This window comes from Protopterus annectens, chromosome 8.part0, assembly GCF_019279795.1.
Source record: "Protopterus annectens isolate FY-2018-M chromosome 8.part0, PAN1.0, whole genome shotgun sequence".
In the NCBI taxonomy this organism is placed as follows: Eukaryota; Metazoa; Chordata; order Ceratodontiformes; family Protopteridae; genus Protopterus; species Protopterus annectens.
The window spans coordinates 1,346,554,428-1,346,576,663 of NC_056741.1; the positions used below are offsets into that span (position 1 = coordinate 1,346,554,428).

General features: G+C 44.9%; 1 protein-coding gene across 5 annotated transcripts in view; it reads left to right on the plus strand.

The window, feature by feature from the left end:
- KMT2A (lysine methyltransferase 2A) overlaps positions 1-22,236 on the plus strand; it is a 3,231,120-nt gene that overhangs the window by 1,731,753 nt on the left and 1,477,131 nt on the right. For all 5 annotated transcript variants that reach the window (XM_044080894.1, XM_044080898.1, XM_044080897.1 and 2 more), the window contains exon 15: positions 20,287-20,471. In XM_044080894.1, coding sequence (XP_043936829.1) covers positions 20,287-20,471 — 185 coding nt within the window. The remainder of the gene's footprint in view (positions 1-20,286; positions 20,472-22,236) is intronic.

Below are 22,236 nucleotides of genomic sequence, written 5' to 3' on the forward strand. Positions count from 1 at the left end.
TGGGAGCCAGTCATTTCCAATTTCGAGCTCTGCCCTTTGGTCTCACCACAGCCCCCCAGGGTGTTTACCAAATGTCTGGCAGTGGTGACTGCTCACCTGAGACGTCTAGGATTCCAGGTGTTTCCTTACCTAGACGACTGGCTTCTCACCACCCCCACCAGGCATCTACTTGTTCGAGCCACGGAGGCCACCATCAACTTAGGTCAACTCCTAGGGATTACTTTCAACTGGCAAAAATCTGTCTTGCTGCCATCACAACGTGTTGCATTTATCGGCGCAGAGCTAGATTCCGCAGAAATGAGGGCTTTCCTTCCTACAGAAAGAATAAAAGTGCTACAGGCTCAAGTTTTGGCCTTATTACCTCTGAAAAAGGTCCAAGCCAGACTAGTTCTTCAGTTGCTAGGTTCCATGGCGGCCACCATCCTACTAGTACCCCTGGCCAAGCTACATATGCGGACACTACAGTGGCTTCTTTCGGTCCAGTGGTCCTTTCAAGAGCTCCCTCTGTCTCATCTGATTCTTATAACGGAACATTGCCGACAGGATCTGTGTTGGTGGCTTCATTCACCCAATCTGAACACAGGGAGATCCCTGAATCCTCCGCCCCCTACTGCCACAGTGACCACGGACGCCTCCCAGACAGGGTGGGGGGGGCATTATCTGGGCAGAACGGTCCAAGGCATGTGGCAGGAACACGAGCTACACTTGCATATAAATGTTCTGAAGATGAGAGCGGTGCTACTAGCATTGCAAGCACTTCACAGCTCTCTTCCCAAGGGCACTATCTCAATTCTTTCCGACAACATGTCATTCGTATGGTACCTGAACAAACAGGGGGGAACCAAGTCCTATCCCCTTTGCAGAGAGGCTATGAGAGTGTGGAATTGGGCGGTGTCTTCCCAACTTTTTCTAGTGGCAACGCATATTCTGGGGAAGTCCAGTGTGATAGCAGACAGGCTAAGCAGAGCTATTCTGATGTCTCACGAGTGGTCCCTGAACGATCGAGTTGCAGCTCAGATCTTCTCCAGGTGGGGTCTACCTTGCTGCAACCTATTTGCCAGTCCCCTCAATGCCAAGTGCAGCAATTACTTCACTCTGATCCCACCTCAGGGGGAGTCACCCAGGGACGCTCTAGTCCACGATTGGCCCCCCGGTCTGCTCTATACCTTCCCTCCGTTTCCTCTGCTGCCAAGAGTGATTCAGAAGGCAATTTCCTTGGGAAGCAAAATGATCTTGATTGCACCACACTGGCCCCGTCAAGCTTGGTTCCCTTTTCTCCGGAGATGTACTATGGACGGTCCTTGGATTCTGGACCCAGTTCCAGACCTATTGAATCATCTGTCAGGGCAGTTCCACCCATCCCTGCGAACCCTCAAGCTCACTGCCTGGCTTCTCCACTTCCGTCCTTAGTCAGACAGCTTTCCTTTACACCAGAAGTGGTACATATCCTGTCTTCTTCCCACAAACCTTCCACTAAGAAGATATACTCCAGTAAATGGAAAAGATTTGCTATCTGGGCCCAGTCACATAACCTAGATCCCTTCACAGCCCCTGTGATGGCAGTTTTAGAATTTTTGGCTACTCGTTTCAGCCAAGGTTCCGCTGCCTCCACTGTTAAGGTACAGCTTGCGGCAATTTTTAATTTTCACGTTTCATATGAGCCTTCCCACATGGGCCATAAACTGTGTAAAGCATTCCTAAAAGGAGCCTGGTTACTTTGTCCCCCAGTTTCACAGCCAGTTTTGCCATGGGATTTAAACTTGGTGCTTAGAGCCATAACTTCTTCTTCCTTTGAGCCTGCAGCCACTTGTGAATTAAAATATTTGTCGTGGAAGACAGCCTTTCTGGTGGCCATTACTTCAGCCAGAAGGGTATCAGAGCTTCAAGCCCTTTCTGTTAAACCTCCTTATTTGATTTTTCATAAGGATAGAGTATCCTTGAGACTCAACCCTTCCTTTCTTCCTAAGGTTTCTTCTACCTTCTGTCTTCACCAATCCATTGAGCTACCGGTGTTTTTCCCACACTTTTCAAACAAGGCAGAATTCAAATTTCACCAATTGGATGTACATAGACAACTGAGGTTTTATTTGCACAGGACAAAACAAGAGAGGAAATCAGATCAGTTGTTTGTGTCCTTTTCAGAGATCAGGATTGGTAGCCCTGTGACCAAAGGCACTATTGCAATGTGGATTAAGGACTGTATCTCATTTATTTACACATCGGCAGATAGAGATCTACCTTTCCCAGTTAAGGTGCATTCTACCAGGGCTATGGCTACCTCAGTGGCTTTTCATGCTAGGCTGTCTTTGGATGAAATCTGTGCGGCAGCCACCTGGGCTTCCCCACACACCTTTATTGCTCATTATAACCTGGACGTGGCTTCTAGAGGCCGGGCTTCCTTTGGTTCCACGATGCTCAGGAGTGTTTTCCCATGAGCCTCCCAGGATATAGGTGCTAGGGACGCTGTCCCGTCAGTAATGAATGTAGGCGAGATAGGACCACATTACATCAATTAGTTATGTACTCACCATAACGTTAGATGTATGTGGTCCATCTCGCCTAATTCTTACGTACCCACCCACCTTCCCCCTTCCTGGTGGACTTGGAGGAAATTTATATTCTTAGACCCTTCTGAGTATATTATTTTTTCTCTCTTCTTGCTGTGTGTTCCTGTGGGGTTATGTATGTGTAATGATTATATTGTGGCAAACAAGATCTGGGGGTTTGGGCATGGTGCATCCTGGGATACAGGCTTAGCCCAGCCAATTAGAGACTTCGTGCTAGTTATAGCGGCCGAGTCGGAGCCAATTCTCTGCTCCGAACCGGTCAGTAATGAATGTAGGCGAGATGGACCACATACATCTAACTTTATGGTGAGTACATAACTGTTATCTTCACACTTTCCTATCACCCTTTTCATCTTTCTGACTTAGCACTCAGGCTTCAGGTATTTCCAAAAAAAAAACTTTCCCCGCTTTATTTTCCCTTTTTCAGACCTTGTGTGTGTGTGTGTGTGTGTGTGTGTGTGTGTGTGTGTGTGTGTGTGTGTGAGTTTGGGTTTCGTGCTCTTCCCTTATGGCTGAGACACCCAAACCTGGCTTTTAGAAAGTGCATGGAGTGTGGCTACAAGCTTTCCCCATCTGATGGCGACATAATGTGTGTAGTCTGTTTAGGGGTAGCTCACCTTGAGTCCTCCAGTTCGATCTGCGTGGGGCTCAATCCCCGTGCATTGATCGACAGGAGGAACAATCTCATCCTTAAGGGTTTCCTCCCTCATCCGGCAGATGCACCGGCTGCTTCAACGGCTTCTGTCGACTCTTCTGGTTTCTCTGTCCCAGCCTCTGGGACTCGATCTCTCACTAAGAGGACCGGGAATGGAGAGAAGCAGAAAAGCAAGGACCGAGACGACCGAGGAAACTGTCTCCTGACCACTCTGCCTCGATGGAGCCCCTTGGCCAAATCCCGCCCAGCTGCCTTAGCGGGTTCTCCCTGGCTCTGCTCCCCTTATTTTTCTCTAGAGCCAGAGGTGTCTTGGGTCCATTCACTGTCATCAGCTTCACCCCACCATCTCTCGAGACTGGTGTCTGTGGCTTCCTCGTCTAGGTCCACGCGCAGCCTCTCTGAAGCCAAGGTGGACAGAATGATGTGGATGTTTATCCGCACACAGATTCAGATGGGAGTCTTGCCTGCCCCTTCCCCCTTCGGGGCTGGGGGCATGTAGTCTGCCTTTGTCGCAATCACTCCTTCTCCGATCAAACTCCCAGTTTAGGAATATTCTGTTCAGAGGCCTCCCGGTGTCAAGGAAGGGGAGGGTTCCCTCAATTTATCTTCCATTTTACCCACATAAAAGCTCGGGCAGTCAGTGCATTGGGCAATGTAGACTACTCCCTTAGATTCTTAGTTGAATTTATCCTGAAGTTTATACTCCAAACCCCTAATATTGAAGGAATTGCTTGTATAGACAAGTTTACAATAATTACAGAATCCACATTTCTGGCAATGGGGGTCTCCTGTTTATTTTTGCCTTTTCTAATAAGTCCTTAAGGTTAGACCCCCCCCCCCCTGAAAAACTATCGGTTGGTCCCCTGTTTTGTGAATTTTTATAAAATATCCACTTCAAGATTCCGGAGTCATAGTTGTATGTGGTCATAAAAGCTGTTCCAAACTTATTACGCCCCTCAATAATAGGTTGCTTTAAAATTTAGTCTGATCTGCCAGTAGTGTGCCATTATTGGTGTCGTCATTTGTATTCTTTGCTCAAAATTTGTTTAAAATACCCACTACATCTTTTAATTTGCACTTCTACTAGTTCATCCAAAAGATCTGCTGCGTATGCCCTTTTATTAAACATTTCAAGTCAATAGGTTACATTCCTCCTGGAGTTGATTATTGAGGGATATCTTTCTGGCTATCCTAACTGTCCCGTAACAACAGATAGCCTTTGTTCTTGCTAGATGGGTTCGGAGCCAATCCTCGGCTCCGACTTGCCCATTTACTATAGCTCGAGAGCGCCTTACTAGCTCGAGGCTACCCCTTATCCCAAAATGTCCAGCGCCAGCTACCCAGATCTCGTTTGCCACTTCAGCTGCGAGGTTGCGTCGATACTGACTCAAGCTTAGTATAACTTTTTTCTCTTCTTAAAATTCAGTAATTTACTTGAAAAGTAGTATTTTCTTCACCTTTCTATAGTAGTCCGTCAGTTATTTGTCCTAAACCCCTTATCTTGCCTTTGCTGTGTTTTTGTGTTGGCTGTTGCTCCTTAGTCGCTAGGTCTTCTGTTGTTTCCCAAACTCATTTAAATAAGGGAGTCCCCCCCCCCCCTTTAAGGACAACTGTTTAAGTTAGAGGCTCTCCTTTTAAGGTTTTATCAATATAATTTTTATTATTGTAGTATGTCTAAGGAAGTTAAAACCTCAGGGTTCAAAAAGTGTGACTCGTGCTTTCAGAAGGTTTCTGTGACAGATGGGCACACTAGTTATGTTTATTGCTTGGGGGCTTTGCACCTGCAGGACTCTTATGCTGTTTGTGATGCCTTTAGTCCAAGGGTCCTGCAGGAGTGGAAAAACAAGCTTATCCTCCATGGATTATTAAAACAGGATTCTCCGGCTAAAGCATCTTAGCCAATGAAACATTTGAAACCAGTCAAGCTGTCCGCTCCATGTTCAGAACCGACCTGTGAGCTTGACAAATCAAGTGTGTTGGTGCCGGCTGGCACCGACAAGACTACCCCACCGTCGGTTCCAACTGTTACCTCGGAGCCGTCTCGGAGCCACAAGAGAGCTAGGCCTCCTTCTTTGGAACCGATTCACTTGGTGCCACAATCACCATTACTCCAAAGCAAATCCAGTCATCGCTCATCTTCCCACTCCTCTCGATCCTCGAAATTATTTAATCGTGATGTGGCGAGAGTGGTCAGTAGGTTGCTTAAGTCACAGGCCCTTGCTAAAATGCTTTCGAGCCCACCTCAACAAGCTTCGGCTCCATCCGCTTTGATTTCGATTCCTCCTCCGACTATACTTAGTTCAGAGCCGGAGTCCATGGACGCTCCGATAGTGGTTCCTTCAGCTCCGATGACATCCTCATCAGCTCCGACTCTGGCTCCAATTACCTCGATTCTTCTACCCATCGAGGTATCTGGTCGCCGAAGTTCGCTCGTCGGCTCCAAAGGGGGAAGTGGCATCGGACCCTTGTCTGACCCCGCTCTCCCTCTCGGAGTTCGGCTCAGTTGAGCTCAGCTCCCACATCGGCCTCGGAGCCATCACCCTTGGCGCAGGGTGGTGTTCCGGTCTCTTTGGAGCTGGAGCCCTCCTTGTATCGAGACCGTGGCACCTTCGAGGTCATGCGGAGAGTGCTGTCCCCACAGACGGCTCCACTATCGTTTCCATCGGCTCCGTCCCCCTCAGTGCCTGTGACGACCTCTGCTCCTTCTCCAGCCCCAAAGCGTAGGAAACCTATGCCCCAGGACACCCCATTGGGTGAACCCTCTTCTTCTGAAGCCTCCCCAGAGCATTTAGGGCAGGCTCCCCGGAAGAAGTGCAAGAGGAAGCACCTAGACTCCCCTGAGTCTGTCACCTCAGATACAGACCTGGATGAATCGAACATATTTCCTTTTTGGACATCCTTGAGATTGTCAGGCAAAGGCGTAGTTGGACTTCCTTAGCCCCCTCCGAGGATGAGTCTGTATATCTGGGTGCATTTGGTTCCCGACCTTCCACCTCCTGGGTGTCTCCACCTTTTGATCCACTCATGTCTGTAGTGTCTCGAAAGGTTTGGTCAGCTCCAGATTCCATGGAACCTGTCCCGAGGAGACCCACTAATTTTATCACAGCTCCCCAAGACAAACAATTTTTAACTAAAGGGGTCCCCGTTGATGGCATGGTGGTAGCAGCAACCACAAAGAGAGAGTTAGCTGAAACCTCCTCATCGTTCCATCCACCAAATAAAGACTCTTGTACGATGGACAGATATGGGAAGTGAATGTTTTCTTCAGCGACCTTCTCCCTTAGGTCCCTGAATTATCTTTCCCATTTTACTAGGCTTCTGAGAGATCTCCTAAAAGAGCTTGGAGAGACCCTACAAGATCCTACAGCTGATGGAGCTTCAGCCAAGGTAGCTACCCAGCTTGCGACTCTTTAATTTAGTAGTTAACTCCTCCATGAGGCTTATTTCATACGCAACCGATGGAGCAAGTAGAGCTGCGGGAATAGGAGTAGCTCTTAGGAGACATTTTTGGCTGCGGCTGTGTCAGTTTGCAGAACTTTTCAGAGTGTCCTTCATCAGTACCCCCTTCAATGGCTCCTCTCTTGCCAGGTGCCAGCAGGAAGGCAAGACGCTGTCTGATGTCGGAGTCCGTTTTTCCACTCCTACCAGACCATGCCCAAAAGGTCAGAAGGGTGGAAAGATGTGGTTTCAAAAATCCCAGGGACCCTTGCCTGATGCACGTGGTGAATTTTCCCCCAGGGGCAGAGGGGGAAACAATAACAATGGCAGACGCCGCCCTTGTGGCAGAGGGGGTCCGCAAAATCAGGGTGGCAGAGATGCGTTCTCTTCCAAACCCTATCAACATCCCTTAAGGTATGCCTGACTGCTAAACTCTGGAGGCAGTCGGGGGAAGGCTTTCATTGTACCCAACCGTCTGGCAAAATATTACAAAAGACAAATGGGTACTAGCCATTATATTCGGAGGTTACAAGATTACCTTTCATCAACCCCCTTGTGTTTCAAAAAAGTCCATCCCAGATGTTCCACCCAATCTAAGGGATCAGGCAGTCACAGAAGTTTCAAGACTGCTAGACAAAAGAGCCATCCAGGAAGTCCCCGCAGACCAAGTAGGATCCGGAACTTACTCAAGATTCTTTTTAGTGCCCCAAAAGACAGAGGACTGGAGACCAATTCTGGATCTCAGCAGGTTAAACAAATCTGTACAAAAAGAAAAGTTCTGGATGGTAACACTGCAGTCCATTCTCCCCTTTTTGGGTCAGAACAATTGGATGTGCTCCATAGATCTTTAGGACGCATACTATCATATAAAAATGGACAGATGGTCCAGGAGATTTCTACGCTTCCGGCTAGGAGCCAGTCATTACCAATTCAGGGCTCTGCCCTTTGGTCTCACCACAGCCCCCAGGGTGTTAATGGCAGTAGTCACTGCTCACCTGAGACTTCAGGTGTTTCCTTATCTGGACGACTGGCTCCTCACTGCTACCACCAGGCAACCACTTATAGAAGCACGAGATTACACCATCACATCCTGTGCTCAACTAGGCATCACGATAAACTTCGAAAAATCTGCCTTGTTGCCCCATCAGTCTATTACATACATAGGAGCAGAGCTAAACGCAAGAAAAATGATTGCAAAATTGCGTCAGGAAAGAGTTTCCATTATTCGAAAACAGGTGTCAATTCTCCTGAGGAGCAAAAGAATTCAAGTAAAGTATGTTCTTCAAGCTCTAGGGTCCATGGCAGCAGCCATTCTTCTAGTTCCCTTAGCACGCTTTCACATGAGAATCTTTCAGTGGCTTCTTTTCACACAATAGACCTTCTAGGAATTACCCATGTCTCACATGATGCTAATTACGGAATCTTGCAAAAGACACCTTTCCTGGTGGATGGTCTCCCCACTAGTTACTCAGGGCAGACCTTTCATGGAATCCCATCTGGTGGTCACAGTGAGCATGGACGCTTCCCTGATAGGGTGGGGGGCATTATCTAGGAAAGACAGTCCAAGGCACTTGGCAACCTCATGAGTACCACTTGCACATCAACGTTCTGGTTATGAGAGCGTTGCTGCTAGCGTTGCAAGCTCTTTCAAGACTCTCTCCCTGCCAGGACTATTGCAATACAGAGGACAATATGTCAGTGGTTTGGTACATCAACAAACAGGACGGAACCAGTTCTTACCCCTCGTGCCGAGAGGCCCTCATACTGTGGCAATGGGCAATTTCCTCCCAACGTTTTCTGACAGTAATGCATATCCTTGGAACATCCAACGTAATAGCAGACAGGCTCAGCAGGGCTATCCTAATGCCTCTCGAGTGGTCTCTGAAACAGGAAATTGTGGATCTTATTTTCTGCAAGTGGGGCCAGCCTTGCTGCTATCTCTTTGCCTCTCCCCTCAACAACAAATGCAGCAGCTACTTCTCCCTTGTTCCTCCTCCAGGTCAAACTGGCAGGGACGCTCTAGTCCACGACTGGCCTCAGGGACTCATTTATGCATTTCCCCCCTTTCCCCTAATTCCAAAAGTCATTCAGAAAGCAAAATTTTTGGGTTGCAAAATGATCCTCATTGCCCCCTGTTGGCCTCGACAGATTTGGTTTCCGTTCCTTCACTCCTACCTTCTAGCCCAACCTTGGATTCTGGACCCAGTACCGGACTCTTGATTCATCAGTTAGGCGGGCTACATCAGTCCCTACAATCTCTCAAGCTCACAGCTTGGTTACTCCACTTCCAATCCTAGCCAGGCTTCCCAGGATTTCCCCAGCAGTGCGTGAGATTATTGTTTCCTCCCATAAGGCAAATACAAGGAAAGTCTATGCTAGCAATTGGAAAAGATTCTCTTACAGGGCAGATTCCAGGAATTTAGATCCTTTTACAGCTCCTGTACATGAGATTTTGGATTTCCTAGCAGAACTGTTTCTTTCTGGTGCACCTACTGCTACCATCAGAGTACAACTGGCTGCCATTTCAAATTTTCATGTCGGAGTGTCTAACTCCAGCATAATGTCTCACAAATTCTGTAAGGCCTTCATGAGAGGTACCTCTCTACTTAGAACCCCCGTGAAAGAGCCAGTTCCACCTTGGGATCTCAATCTGGTTCTTGCCTCCTTGATACTGCCACCCTTTGAACCAGCAGCATCATGTTCTTTGAAGTTTCTCTCTTGGAGAACTCTTTTCTTAGTTGCGATTACTTCTGCCAGACTGGTTTCAGAACTTCATGCATTATGCGTTCGACCTCCATACCTAGTTTTTCACAAAGACAGCGTTTCTTTGAGAACTAATCCATCTTTTCTACTTAGTTTGTTCGGACCACAATTTGAATCAATCAATTGAACTCACTGTTTTTTCCCCAATCATTCCAACAAGGCAGAATACAAATTACACCAATTGGATGTCCATAGACAACTGCGTTTCTGTCTCCGTAGAACTAAAGAAATGAAAAAAATCAGATCAGTTGTTCCTTTCATTTGCTAATAACAAACAAGGCCTTCCAGGTTCTAAAGTAACATTGTCGAAATGGTTATCGGACACCATAGTCCATACCTACCACTTGCGACAAAAAGATCTTCCATCAAAACCCAAAGATCATTCAACCAGGTCAGTAGCTACCTCAGTGGCGTTTCAATCTAGACTGCCCATAGATTGAATTTATGCAGCAGCTACTTGGGCAGATCCTCGTACTTTCATTTCTCATTACAAAGTAGATGTGGTCTCCCGGGGCAGACCTTCCTTTGGTTCCACGGTCCTGAAGAGTCTGTTTCAATGAGCCACCCAGAATTGAGGTGCTAGGAATGCCGTCCCATCCAGCAAGAATGAAGGCGAGATTGGACAGCTTAACATAAAATAGTTATGTACCTACCATAACGATCCATGTTAGTTGTCCTTTATCTCGCCTTCCTTCTTGTGTCCCTCCCTCCTTCCCCCTTCCTTGAGGATTGAGAGGAGTTTCTCAATGGTTTCACGGGCTAATTTGTTTTATTAGTTGCTTCTCAACCAAACCATGACCTAACTGTATATCCAGGTTTATTAATGGATTATCTTCCAAAATTATGTCTAGCGTAAGCTATCTCAAACGAGGTCTGGGTAGCTGGCGCTGGGCATTCTCGGATAAGGTGTAGCCTCGCGCGCAGTAAAGAGCTCTCAAGCTACAGTAAATGGCCGAGTCAGAGCCGAGGATCATCTCCGAACCCATCCAGCAAGAAGGAAGGCGAGATGAAGAACAGCTAACATGGAAAGTTATGGTAGGTACATAACTTCTCTATCTCTTTTGGTGGTATGGATGAGCATTGGTGAAGTGGAGAAAGGTGTTTATAGAAAATTTTTCAATATATCCAGAAAATATATATGATATTGGGTCTATCTTTTGCGGATAAAACATCCTCCAAGTCTGAAATTTTGTCTAAGTTGTATTCATACGTAAACTCTAAAAAGTCAGTAGTGTTACCTAAATAAGTTCCTGTATCTCCTCCATCTGGCCATTCCAGATGATACAAATGTCATCCAAAAACTGGACATGAAATCATAAATGGCCCTTAAATCTACTGTTGAATACATACATGCACTCCCAATATGCCATAACCATATTTGTGAATGCAGCTTCGTAGGGAGAACCCATAGCCATCTCACATGTTCATCGTGCATACAGCTGCAGTCATAACAGATGGGTTCTCCTGCCGTCAGGCGGGTCCTCGGTCGGCCGAATTCCAAAGTCTAGGTCCAGCGTCGGTTGTTGTCGCCTCTTCCCTGACGTCAGTGCGACAGGGGTATAAAAGAACCAGCCAACGCCATTTTCTTCAGTCTTTCTTGCCGCGCGGTGCCCGAAGCAGAAGCAGTTCGCAAGTGCCGGTCGGCCAGCTCCTGAGATTACGAAAAACTTGGAAAACCGAAGTCTTCTTAAAAGCTAAGTACCCCGTTGGGGAAACTTTTCTTGCTTCAGACCGATGTCAGACAAAGTTAATAATTGTATTTCTTGTGGGAAGCAAATACCGCATAAGGATTTCCATTCCCTCTGTATACCTTTTTTAGGCCCAGACCACGACGTCTCGGTCTGTCACTGTTGTGCTACATTCAACAAGCGCACTATTAAGCGTCGGCCGGAGTTCGCCCAGCATTTTTTTGGGAAAGCATTTAACTATACCATGTCGTCGGATACTCCGACACCGGTTTTGTCTAAAAAACGCAAAGACAAGGACCGACACTCGAGGTCCGCGGCCTCTACCGACACCACGCCAAAGCAGACTACACGTGGTCTGGTTCTCAGTGAGGCGCCTACGTAGCCCCTGATTACCGACGACACATCTTTGGCGGTGTCTCCTGTACCCGAGGTCGCAGGCTCCTCGGCCCACACCCCGACTACAGATAGTGAAGCCACTCTTGGCGTTGAAACACAGAATGTGGACAGGTCCACCTCCACTCAAGGTGTCTTCAGACCTTCCTCTTCTTTCTCCATCAAGGCTTTCACCAAGTCTAAAGCATCCATGCACCCTAAGAGACCAGTTACACAGGGCCCATCTCCAGGCCCCATGTCTAAGAAACAGATGCTTAAAATGGCTGAGGATTTAATTACTCTAATCAGAGGTTCTCAGCCACCTCCGGACAAAAGGCCCAGAGTGGAGGAAGATTCCCCCTCCTCTGATCAGGGCTCCATTATTTCAGAACACTCTGATGATCAGGAACAGTCTTACTCCCCTTTTGAAGACTCTGATGCAGAGGAGTCTATTCCTTCTGTATCCCCCCCTGAGGATTTCTCATTTGGGGAAACTTTGCATACCTTAAGGGAACACTTCCACTGGGAAGGCCAGGATTATTCAGATTCCAAGAAAAGGCTCAGGGAATTTCTTTTGTTACCCCAGCACAGGCCTCTGGCTATACCTCCTGTCTTGGACATCCTAGATGATGTTTACTCGGAGGCCTGCCTTAACCTGGACTCTCTACCTCCAGCTCCAGTTAAGCCTGACAGGTACTACAGGGTTCCTGACTCACACCAATTTCTTTACAAAAGCCATGCTGCTGACCTAGAAACCATCTCACAGGGACCCAAGGGAGTTAAGGCTTCCACTGCCAAAAATCCATTGCCTTCCTAGAGAGATTCCAGATCCTTAGAAAAGTGGGGGAAAAAAGGTATATACCTCGGCTACCTTAACCATGAGGGCCTTAAACTGTCAGTTTCATATGCCAAAATACCAACAGTTTCTGTTATCTCAATTGAAAAGTAAAATGTCACAACCTGAACAACCAGACTTGAAGGCGTTGCAGGATTTGATGCATAGTGCAGAACAAGTGGGTAAACATACCTTACAATGTGGTTTTGATGCTCTAGAGGCCTCATGTAGAGCTGCTGTTACAGGCTCAGTCATACTCAGGCATGCATGGCTCAAGGAACAAACCTTGCCTGATCATGTCAAAGCTAAATTACTAGACGCCCCTCTTCAAAAGGATGTACTATTTGGGGCAAATGCTGAGGAAGTATTACGGAAAATGGAGGAAAAAGCTAAATCAATGCATACTGTGAAAGAATTTCTGCAGGTTCAACCCCCACATTTTAGTAGAAATTGGCCTTCCAAAAACTGGTCCTTTCCTGCCACGGACAGACCCCAAAGAGGCAGATACAGGCGCCTGAGGGGCAGAGGACAATCACAAGGATCATACAGAGGCAGACAATGGCAAGCTCCTACACAAAGAGGTGGTGAGGACAACTCACAATCTTTCAGAAAGCAAACCCAATGACTTTCCCCTTTGCAGGCCAACCAGGTCTCAAATGGCAGCCCCCTTAGGTGGAAAGCTGGCACTATTCTCACAAAATTGGCATGTTGTCACAAAGTACAAATGGATCCTGGACATTATAAACAGAGGCTACAAATTCCATTTTCATACCCTTCCAAAAATGAGAGGCATGCCAAAACTGCCACACAATCAAAGGGCAGAGGCACAAAAGCAAATTTCAGATCTTATAAACATGAAAGCTATTCAAGAGGTACCTACACATGAACAAGGTCAAGGTTTTTATTCCAGGCTATTTCTGGTGCCAAGGAAGGGAAAAGATTGGAGACCTCTTTTGGATCTTTCCATCCTAAACACATTCCTACTCGTACCAAAATTCAAGATGCTCACTCTACAGCAACTTCTTCCCATGCTGGGCAAGGAGTCTTGGCTGGTAACATTGGACCTCAAGGAGGCATACCTGCATGTCCCAATCAGACAAAATTGCAGAAGATACCTCAGATTTCTTGCAGGTTCAACCCATTATCAATTCTCTGCATTGCCCTTTGGCTTATCTACTGCGCCCAGAGTATTCACGAAATGCCTGGCATCAGTAATTGCCTACTGCAGACTTCAAGGGATACAAATATACCCTTATTTGGACGACTGCCTGATCCAAGCGGACAGCAAGCACATTCTTCTGAAACATCTGGCTTATGTAATAATGTTATTAAACTCTCTGGGATACACAGTCAACAAAGAAATCAAGGCTAATACCCTCTCGGAATATAATTTTCCTGGGTGCCAATTTGGACACAAACACCCAGATGGCCTACTTCACGCCAGAGAAGCAGGGGCAACTAATTCAATATTTCAGAACACTGGCAAATTGCACCAGGCTGACTGCAAGGAAAATCCTGCAGGCTCTGGGATTCATGGCATCTTGCATCTTGCTAATCCCATGTGCAAAGCTGCATATGAGAAAACTACAATGGTACCTAAAAAACATATGGTCTCAACACAGCCACAGTTTGGAAACAATAATACCACTACTTCCATGTCTGCAAAAGGAATTTCTGTGGTGGGCTCAAGCATGTCAAACAAACACAGGTCTTCCATTCAGCAAGCCTCAAGCAAATCAAGTCATCACAACAGGCGCCTCGGACTACGCCTGGGGGGGCGCACATGACATACGGTGCATTCAGGCCAAATGGTCCCAAAAGAAAAGCACCTTCACATCAATCAAAAGAAATGCTAGCAGTAATAAATGCTATTATAGCTTTCAAGGACCTTCTACAACCAGGTCAACTATTGATAAGAACGGACAACACCACAGTTATGTGGTACATAAACAAGCAGGGAGGAACACATTCCTATCCCTATGCAGACTGGCCATATCACTTTGGAACATGGCCATGGACTTACAAATGGAACTACAAGCACAGTACTTGCCAGGCAAGGAAAACACGCTGGCAGACAACCTAAGCAGGAATATGACAGATCCACATGAATGGATGTTGCATCCAAAAGTTTTTACAGAAATAATCCAAGAATGGAGAAGGCCAGACATAGATCTCTTTGCCTCCCACAAAAATCATCAATTGACAAAATTCTGCTTGAGGACCTTCCATCCAAAGGCCTGGAGAGTGGATGCTCTCTCTCTTTCAGTTGGACATCAATGACAGTGTATGCTTTCCCTCCTCTTCCTCTGTTGTCCAAAGTCCTATTGAAGACCAGAGCAGACAGACCAAAGATGATCCTCATTGCTCCGGACTGGCCAAGGCAACACTGGTACCCACTCCTGAGGAGCCTGACGCATTCCCCTCCATGGACCCTGCCTCTAATGCCTCTTCTTCGGACTCAGCACAGCTTCAAAACTCTTCACAGTCAGCTAAAAACACTCAATCTAGCCGCATGGAAGATTTCTTAGCATCACAGCAGGCCCTATTCTCCAAGGAGGTGCAGGATGTCATTTTGGAGGCCAGAAGGCCATCAACTAGAAAAGCTTACTCCGCAAAATGGAAACGTTTTTGTGTCTGGAATGAGAAAAAGGGCCAGAACCCTGGAAAACTGAATTTACCTCAAATACTACAATATTTGGCTGAACTGCTAAGCAGTGGACTTTCGTTCTCCTCCATCAAAATCCATGCCTCAGCCATTTCTGCAGAATACAACACTGATCCTCCTTTATTCTCTCACCCTCTTTTAAGACAGTTCCTCAGAGGGGCTAAGAATTTAAGACCTCCAAGGAAACAACCAATACCTGCTTGGGATCTAAATTTCATTCTGGAAAAACTGACTTTGCCTCCTTTGAGCCAGCTGCCTCATCAGATTTGCAATATTTGTCCTGGAAAACAGCTTTCCTTCTGGCTATCACTTCAGCTCGTAGAGTTTCAGAACTACAGGCTCTCATGGCAGTCCAGCCTTATCATCTTCCATCAGAACAGAGTTTCCTTACGAACCAACCCGTCCTTTATGCCTGAAGTGGTATCCAGGGTAGCTTTAAATCAGGCCATACATTTACCTACCTTTTATCCCAATCCTCAAAACAAAGGGGAGAGATTACTACATTCCTTGGACATCCACAGGCAACTGCGTTATTATTTGGACAGAACAAAACCTTTCAGAAAATCAGAACAGCTCTTTGTGGCCTATGCGGTAGGAGCTCAAGGAAAGCCAATTTCCAAGCAGACAATCTCAAAATGGATAGCCCACTGCATACGCTTTTGCTATTCCTTTCATGGCAAAACTGTTCCTACAGGCATTAGAACTCATTCTACCAGGGCCACAGCCACCTCTGCAGCCTTCCTCAGAGGAGTTCCTACCAAGGATATTTTGAAAGCAGCCACTTGGAGTTCTGTGCATACCTTGTCCAAACACTACAACCTACCATTATACTCCAAATCTAGAGCAGGCTTTGCCACTGCAGTCTTGCAGGGCATTTTGGCTCCTCCTAGTTCCACCTAGTGCCTACCACCCCTTTCTTAGCTTTGGGATTCTACCCATCTGTTATGACTGCAGCTGTATGCACGATGAACATAGTACAGTTTTGTACCTACCATAAATGTAGATGTTCGAGTGCTAATACAGCTGCATTCCAGGTTTCCCTCCCTCCTTCCCCTCTAGGGGTTTTCTTTTATGGTGTATTTGCTTGCAACTTCTGTTTTTTGATTATATTGCATTGCATTACTTCATAATTTTATGTATTGCCTTCCTTCTGGGGGCACCTGACATCTGGGGCAAGAAAAACTGAAGAAAATGGCGTCGGCTGGTTCTTTTATACCCCTGTCGCACTGACGTCAGGGAAGAGGCGACGACAACCGACGCCGGACCTAGACTTTGGAATTCGGCCGACCAAGGACCCGCCTGACGGCAGGAGAACCCATCTGTTATGACTGCAGCTGTATTAGCACTCGAACATCTACATTTATGGTAGGTACAAAACTGTACTTTTCCTGTAAATACTTGTCCTCAAAGAATATATAATTGTAACTCAATATCAGTTCCTGTAGTTCTTCATATAAATTTAATGTATCCTGTGGGACTCCGTTCATTTGTAAACATTCAGTCACCCATCGTATACCAGTTTCTTGGGGGATAACTGTGTAAGGGTCTTTCACATCTGTAGTTAAAAGGTGCCATCTGAATGAGATTCCAATTCATCCATTAGCTCCAGAAAGCTGGAATCCTTACAACCCCCCCCCCTCGCATTTTAGTAAATTCACCATCAAGAAATTTAGCACAGACAGAAGTAATAGAACTGCATCTATTCAATATAGGATGAATAGGGTTTTTTCCAAGTTTTTTTATGAGTCTTGGGGATTCTGAAAATAACTAGTGTGACAGGTACAGCTATATTCTAGTAGTTAAATAAATCCAAATTGGTACACGATCAATGAAATATCATTAAGTTGCTTGTAAACCCTTTGGTATGCCTCATTTATTTCATTCTTAATTACTACTACTTTTGTGTCTGTTTCTAAGAATTCTCCCATTCTTTTAAAGTCCTGTATATCCATAATGACTACCCTCCCCTTATCTGGTTTCATAATTCTGATGTGCTGATCTCTAAGGAAATTCAACACTAGTCTTTCATCCTCATTTAAATTAGCACAATAGTTTGATTTCCTATTTCCATTATGATTCAGCACTCAATCAAATTAGAGCAATAGTTTGATTTCCTATTTCCATTATGATTCAGCATCCTTCTAATATCTAACTCGCAAATCTTTTCAAATAAATGGAGCACAGGGTGAAGTGGTAGATTATGTACACTTGTTATTTTAAAATTACTATCATTATTAGTGTTTTACTGTTTCACTGTGTATTAATTTAAAGTTAAACTTCCTAAGGTAAGTTTGTCCATTAATATTGGTACTAAATTAGTGTTAAATGTCTATACAAATGTCATTCCTTTTGATAAAAAGTCCATTACTGAAATGTCCACAGGTGTGTCAGAAAATTTATACACCTCAAAGTCCTCTTCTTTGTTTAAGACAATAGTACAAGTATTAGTGGTTAAAGATTGCGCCCCTTCAATCAAGATGTTAACCCACAAGAGTAGCTACTTCCTCCTGTTCTGGTATCCCCATCGTGATTGGTTCTGGTTATGGGGTTTGGGCTGCCAGACACGGTCGCCAGTTGTGGGTGTACAAAAATCCTGAAACCTCCATTGGTTGTTCTGTGGCAAATAGTTTTTTGCCTAATCCTCTCCAACCGTCTTGAGGGTGGAAATTCATTCTGGTCACTTACTGGGATGCGGTTAGTAGGATGTTGCTGAGCACCATGATCTAATCAGCCAAACTGTTCATTACTAAAGGTCTGTGTATTACCATATGTCTGGAATATGGGTGATCATCTGAAGTACTCCCCTATGCATACCTCTCAACTGCCCAGATTTTTGCAGAATGTCCCTATTTTTGACTCATTTTTTGTCTGTTCCTCATAAAATTGTGGTTTTCTGGCAAATCACTGGGATGATCTGAGGACTGAAATCACTATATGCTCCACATTTGTGTTTCAGACTTCATATCCTTCAGAAAAATGCATGCTAAGACAAATCCTGTTATTTTTGCAACTTTCTAAGTTTATAAGAGAGGTGTTTAAAAGCTGTAACTTTTTGGGCCTTTTTCTCCCCCATTCTGTCAGGCTTTGTTCAGATTTTTTGTGCTAAGAGGTTGAGAGCTATGCCCCCATGTGGGTGTGCTGGCAAGCAGATGTAAACCACCCATCCTACAGAACAGCCCGGTAGGTGTGTGTAATATGTTTGAACTGAGTCAGTTACAGAGCACAAAGTGTAAAATGAGGACTTGATTGAGTAATGAGGCAAACTACTTTCACTGTGCTCACTCCTATGGTCTGATTCAGCATTCTTGGTCCATCTTTCTGCTTGGAGCTGTCTAATGCCACACACACACACACACACACACACACACACACACACACACACACACACACACACACACACACACACACACACACTGTTTTTGCTGATCATAATAATGTAAGATTCAAAGTATGCTGCAGTACCTATACCCTCCAGTAAGCACTATCTGAACTTTGTGTCATTGTACTGAGCAACAACCTGCGCTGCTGCCACTCGTCTCACCTCTCATAGGTAAGTACTAGGCTAGCTGTTCTTGTGGGCCATTTTAAACACAAAGTTTCACTTTTTGTGCTTGAATTAAACCATCCCATTTGTTTAGCTGTTGGTCTTACCCCATCCCATGGTTGATAATTATATATTATCTCTAATGAGAATGACTATGATCATACTATACGTAATTTGAGGGGACCTATGCATGGGATAAAGCATTTTAGGGGCTGCCTCTGTCCATTGGTAGTACAGGAGGCAGTCCTGTGGTATATTTTCCATTTCTCATCCATAGATCCAAGTTGCACTTGAATAAGTACAGGGAGGAACTTTGTTTTATGTGGACAGGTAAACTGTTCCAGTGCAGCAGAATTCTCTGCAAGATTTACCTCTCCCTCCAAACTATTTGTTTTATTGATGTTACAGAAGAGGTTTAGATCCCTAGACCAAGTAATTCTGATGTCATTTGACTTACTGATTTGCAGTAAATCCATTACTGTTGGAATGGAGGATGCCTTGCACGCCAGACACAGGTCACCCCTTAGCAGTCTGTAGAATACAGAATATAGTGACTGTTTTGAGTCGATCCACATTGCACATGTTGTTCAGGCCTTGTATGCTTTTAGTAAACTATCTCTGTGGGCGTCCCAGTTGCTGCATGTGTATGGACAGATGTATGCCAAGGGGACATTATTATCAATGATTGGTCTGTGGACTGAGTAAAGAGGGCAATGACAGCTTTCGAGCTAGCCACAATTCCTTTGTTTATAGGCTGTGAAATATAGAATAACTTTCTTACAGCAATACACGAATGGGCACATGCTGGTCAAAAGTTAAGTCAGTGTTCATAAAAGTTCCCAAATCCCAAACGGTGTCAACTCTTAGGGACATACTGCTAATATGGTAGCTCCCTGGGATAGATGACTTTCCAAAGGGTACAGTAATGCATTTTTGGAAGTTAGCTTCCATCCATGATTTTGGCACCATTTATTTATTTGGGACAAACCTTCCTGCAGGATGGCCAAGTCATTTAGGATTTCAATATTCCTAGCTTGCAGTTATCTGCAAACTTAGTCAGCCAGAGCTCTTTGGTATTGGCCTTTATTTCAGAAAAGTATATGCAGAATAACAGGTCCCAACACTGGACTCTGGGGGACTCCACTGGTGGCTGGTCTCTTTGTGAGGGTAACTTCCCCTATTTTGATTTTCTGCTTTCTATCTGTGAGCCGTTTGGCACTTACTTCACTCTGTACTGCACTGTTTCACTACCATGTCTGGGAGTGTCCATTGTATATCTAAAATAGAGTGTGGTGTGAATATGACTGCTTGTCTTAAGTCGGTTGAGCACAAGCTAGTGTTGCTATTGAAGTGGTTGGGCTAGTGGGAACAACTTTGCCAGTCAGTAAGTAAATTTTGCACTTTTTTGAATCGAGAGGCAAATAGGAAGTGGTAAAAGGGTATCTTTGGTTTTAGATGCCAGTGGTTTAAAATAGAAAACAGAATTTATTGCACATTTGTCAGTTTAATTTTGAATGCTTTCCAAAATGCATGTGTGTATGTACATATACATTTACATGCATGTATGTGTATATTAGAGTTGTAGTCAGTGTTTTTCAGCTCATTTGCACATACAATGAATGTGGATATGACTTTGCATTAACTGTAAAACGGAGAAAATGTGTGCTATGTAGGTCTCATTCAGAAATGCTCTTAACAGATGTCATTGCCCTGTTTCATATAGTAAACATTTTGAGATGTTTTCTGTTTCCATTAACAGATGAAAAATACGAGATCTTGTCCAGCTTACCTGAGAGTGTGGCATACACATGCAGTAGATGTACGGAGCACCGCCCTGCCGAGTGGTGTTTGGCACTTGAGAAGGAGGTGCAGTCTCTGCTCAGACAGGTCTTAACTGCACTGTTGAACTCCAGGACGACCAGCCACTTGTTACGTTACAGGCAGGTAGGGGTCAGAGACTCATTTAAATTTGAGACTCGAGTTTTTTTTATTATGTTTAGGATTTTACCTGAGGTATAGGAAAGTGGAGTACTAAATATTGAGAATGTGTATGTTGTGGGACAATGACAAATCTGAGTAAACTGACACATTAGACTGACACCGTTATATCAGCTTAATGGTAGGAGGAGGCAAGCAGTCTGCCCTTTAAATGCATTTGACATTTTACCTATTTTTCATCTTGCCATTTCACTTCATTTTCCATGCTTAGTTGAATGCCGTAGTGCTTCCTTTCCCCACTGTCCATTGTGATGGCCCACGCGATGGTGACATAGCCCTGCTTTGAGGAAGTTATATTTCAGATCCAGGGATTAGTTGCTCTCTCCAGAACTTCTTCCTGTACCATTTCCCTCTTCTTGTTCAGAAAGACGACATTGCATTTATACATATCTATTGCTCTTTTAGTGTTTTTGAGATGAGCTTCTGCTTCTTTAGCATCTGGTCATAGCCCTTTCCGTCCCATTAAGTGCTTTTCAGGCAGTTCTGCTCTGGACTGCTTTTTGCATAGTGCTGCCCTTCCGGAACTGTAGTCAGTAGTCAAAGGGTGGTCTGACAGGGCAGAAGCATTATCTCAGCAGTCCATTTTCTCAGTCTGTGTCCTAGCTTCAGCCCTTAAAATTTTGTTTTAGCTGTATCTAAGGCCTTGGCTGAAATCTATATATAGACTACATCTCTCAGTAATCCTGTGTCAAGCTCTTCTGTATTCTGGTCATATAAAACCCAGCTGATGCCTTTGATACCATCCTGCATTCTGGCATTATGGGTAAGCTAATCAAACTCTGGTATCTGCTAGAGAAGAAACTGGCTAATGGACAGAAACCAGTCTGTTAGTATGAGAAGCAGCCAGTTGTTGGAGTAGTTACCAGCTGTCTCTCTTTTTATTATATACTTTTCTGATGTTAGTGCTAACATCAGGGGCCTGTGGCAGATCAACTTTGCAGATGAATGCAGAAGTGGAAGTAACATAAACTCCCATCTGACTTCCAGAGTCTCCAGGAAGGACTAACACACACCAATAATTGGTGCTTGGACTACTGTATAAAATTGAATACTAAAAAAATGCAGTATTGTGTCCTATGACAAAACTGAACACCCATGCACCTACAACATAGATGGGAAACCCCTTTGAAAAGTTGACTCAGTCATTATGGACCTAGGCACCTTCAGTGATGTTGAACTATCCCTTGATTGCCATTGTTGCCATGCATCTGTTTTCAGGTCATTTTACTCAGCCAGACTAATCACCAGCAGACAGCTTTCACATCATCCCTCTCTATACCTCCTTCATCAAGCACATAATAGAGTGTAATGGCCTTTTTGTTATGTACTTATCTAAACATATGACCCAACTTGAGAGACTGCAGCATTTCCTCACCAAGCTAATCAAGGGTATGTTTTTCTTCAGCTAACTAGACCACTTTAAACCTGTCTCTCGTTTCCTGGAAACACTTGAGAGGTGATCTCTGTCTAGCCTTTAGAGTCTCAAAGTATCAAGCCCTATGCAACCTTTGGTACATCCACAAAATTAGTAACACCCTAAACACCCTTTCAAGGGATCTTAACTTCCACCAAAACATAAATAGGATATGCTGGTGAGATACGTGTGTGTGTGTGTGCGCGTTTCTGCGCGTGTGTGTGTGTCTGTATGTGTGTGTGTGTGTGTGTGTGTGTGTGTATATATATATATATATATATATGTATGTGTGTTTTT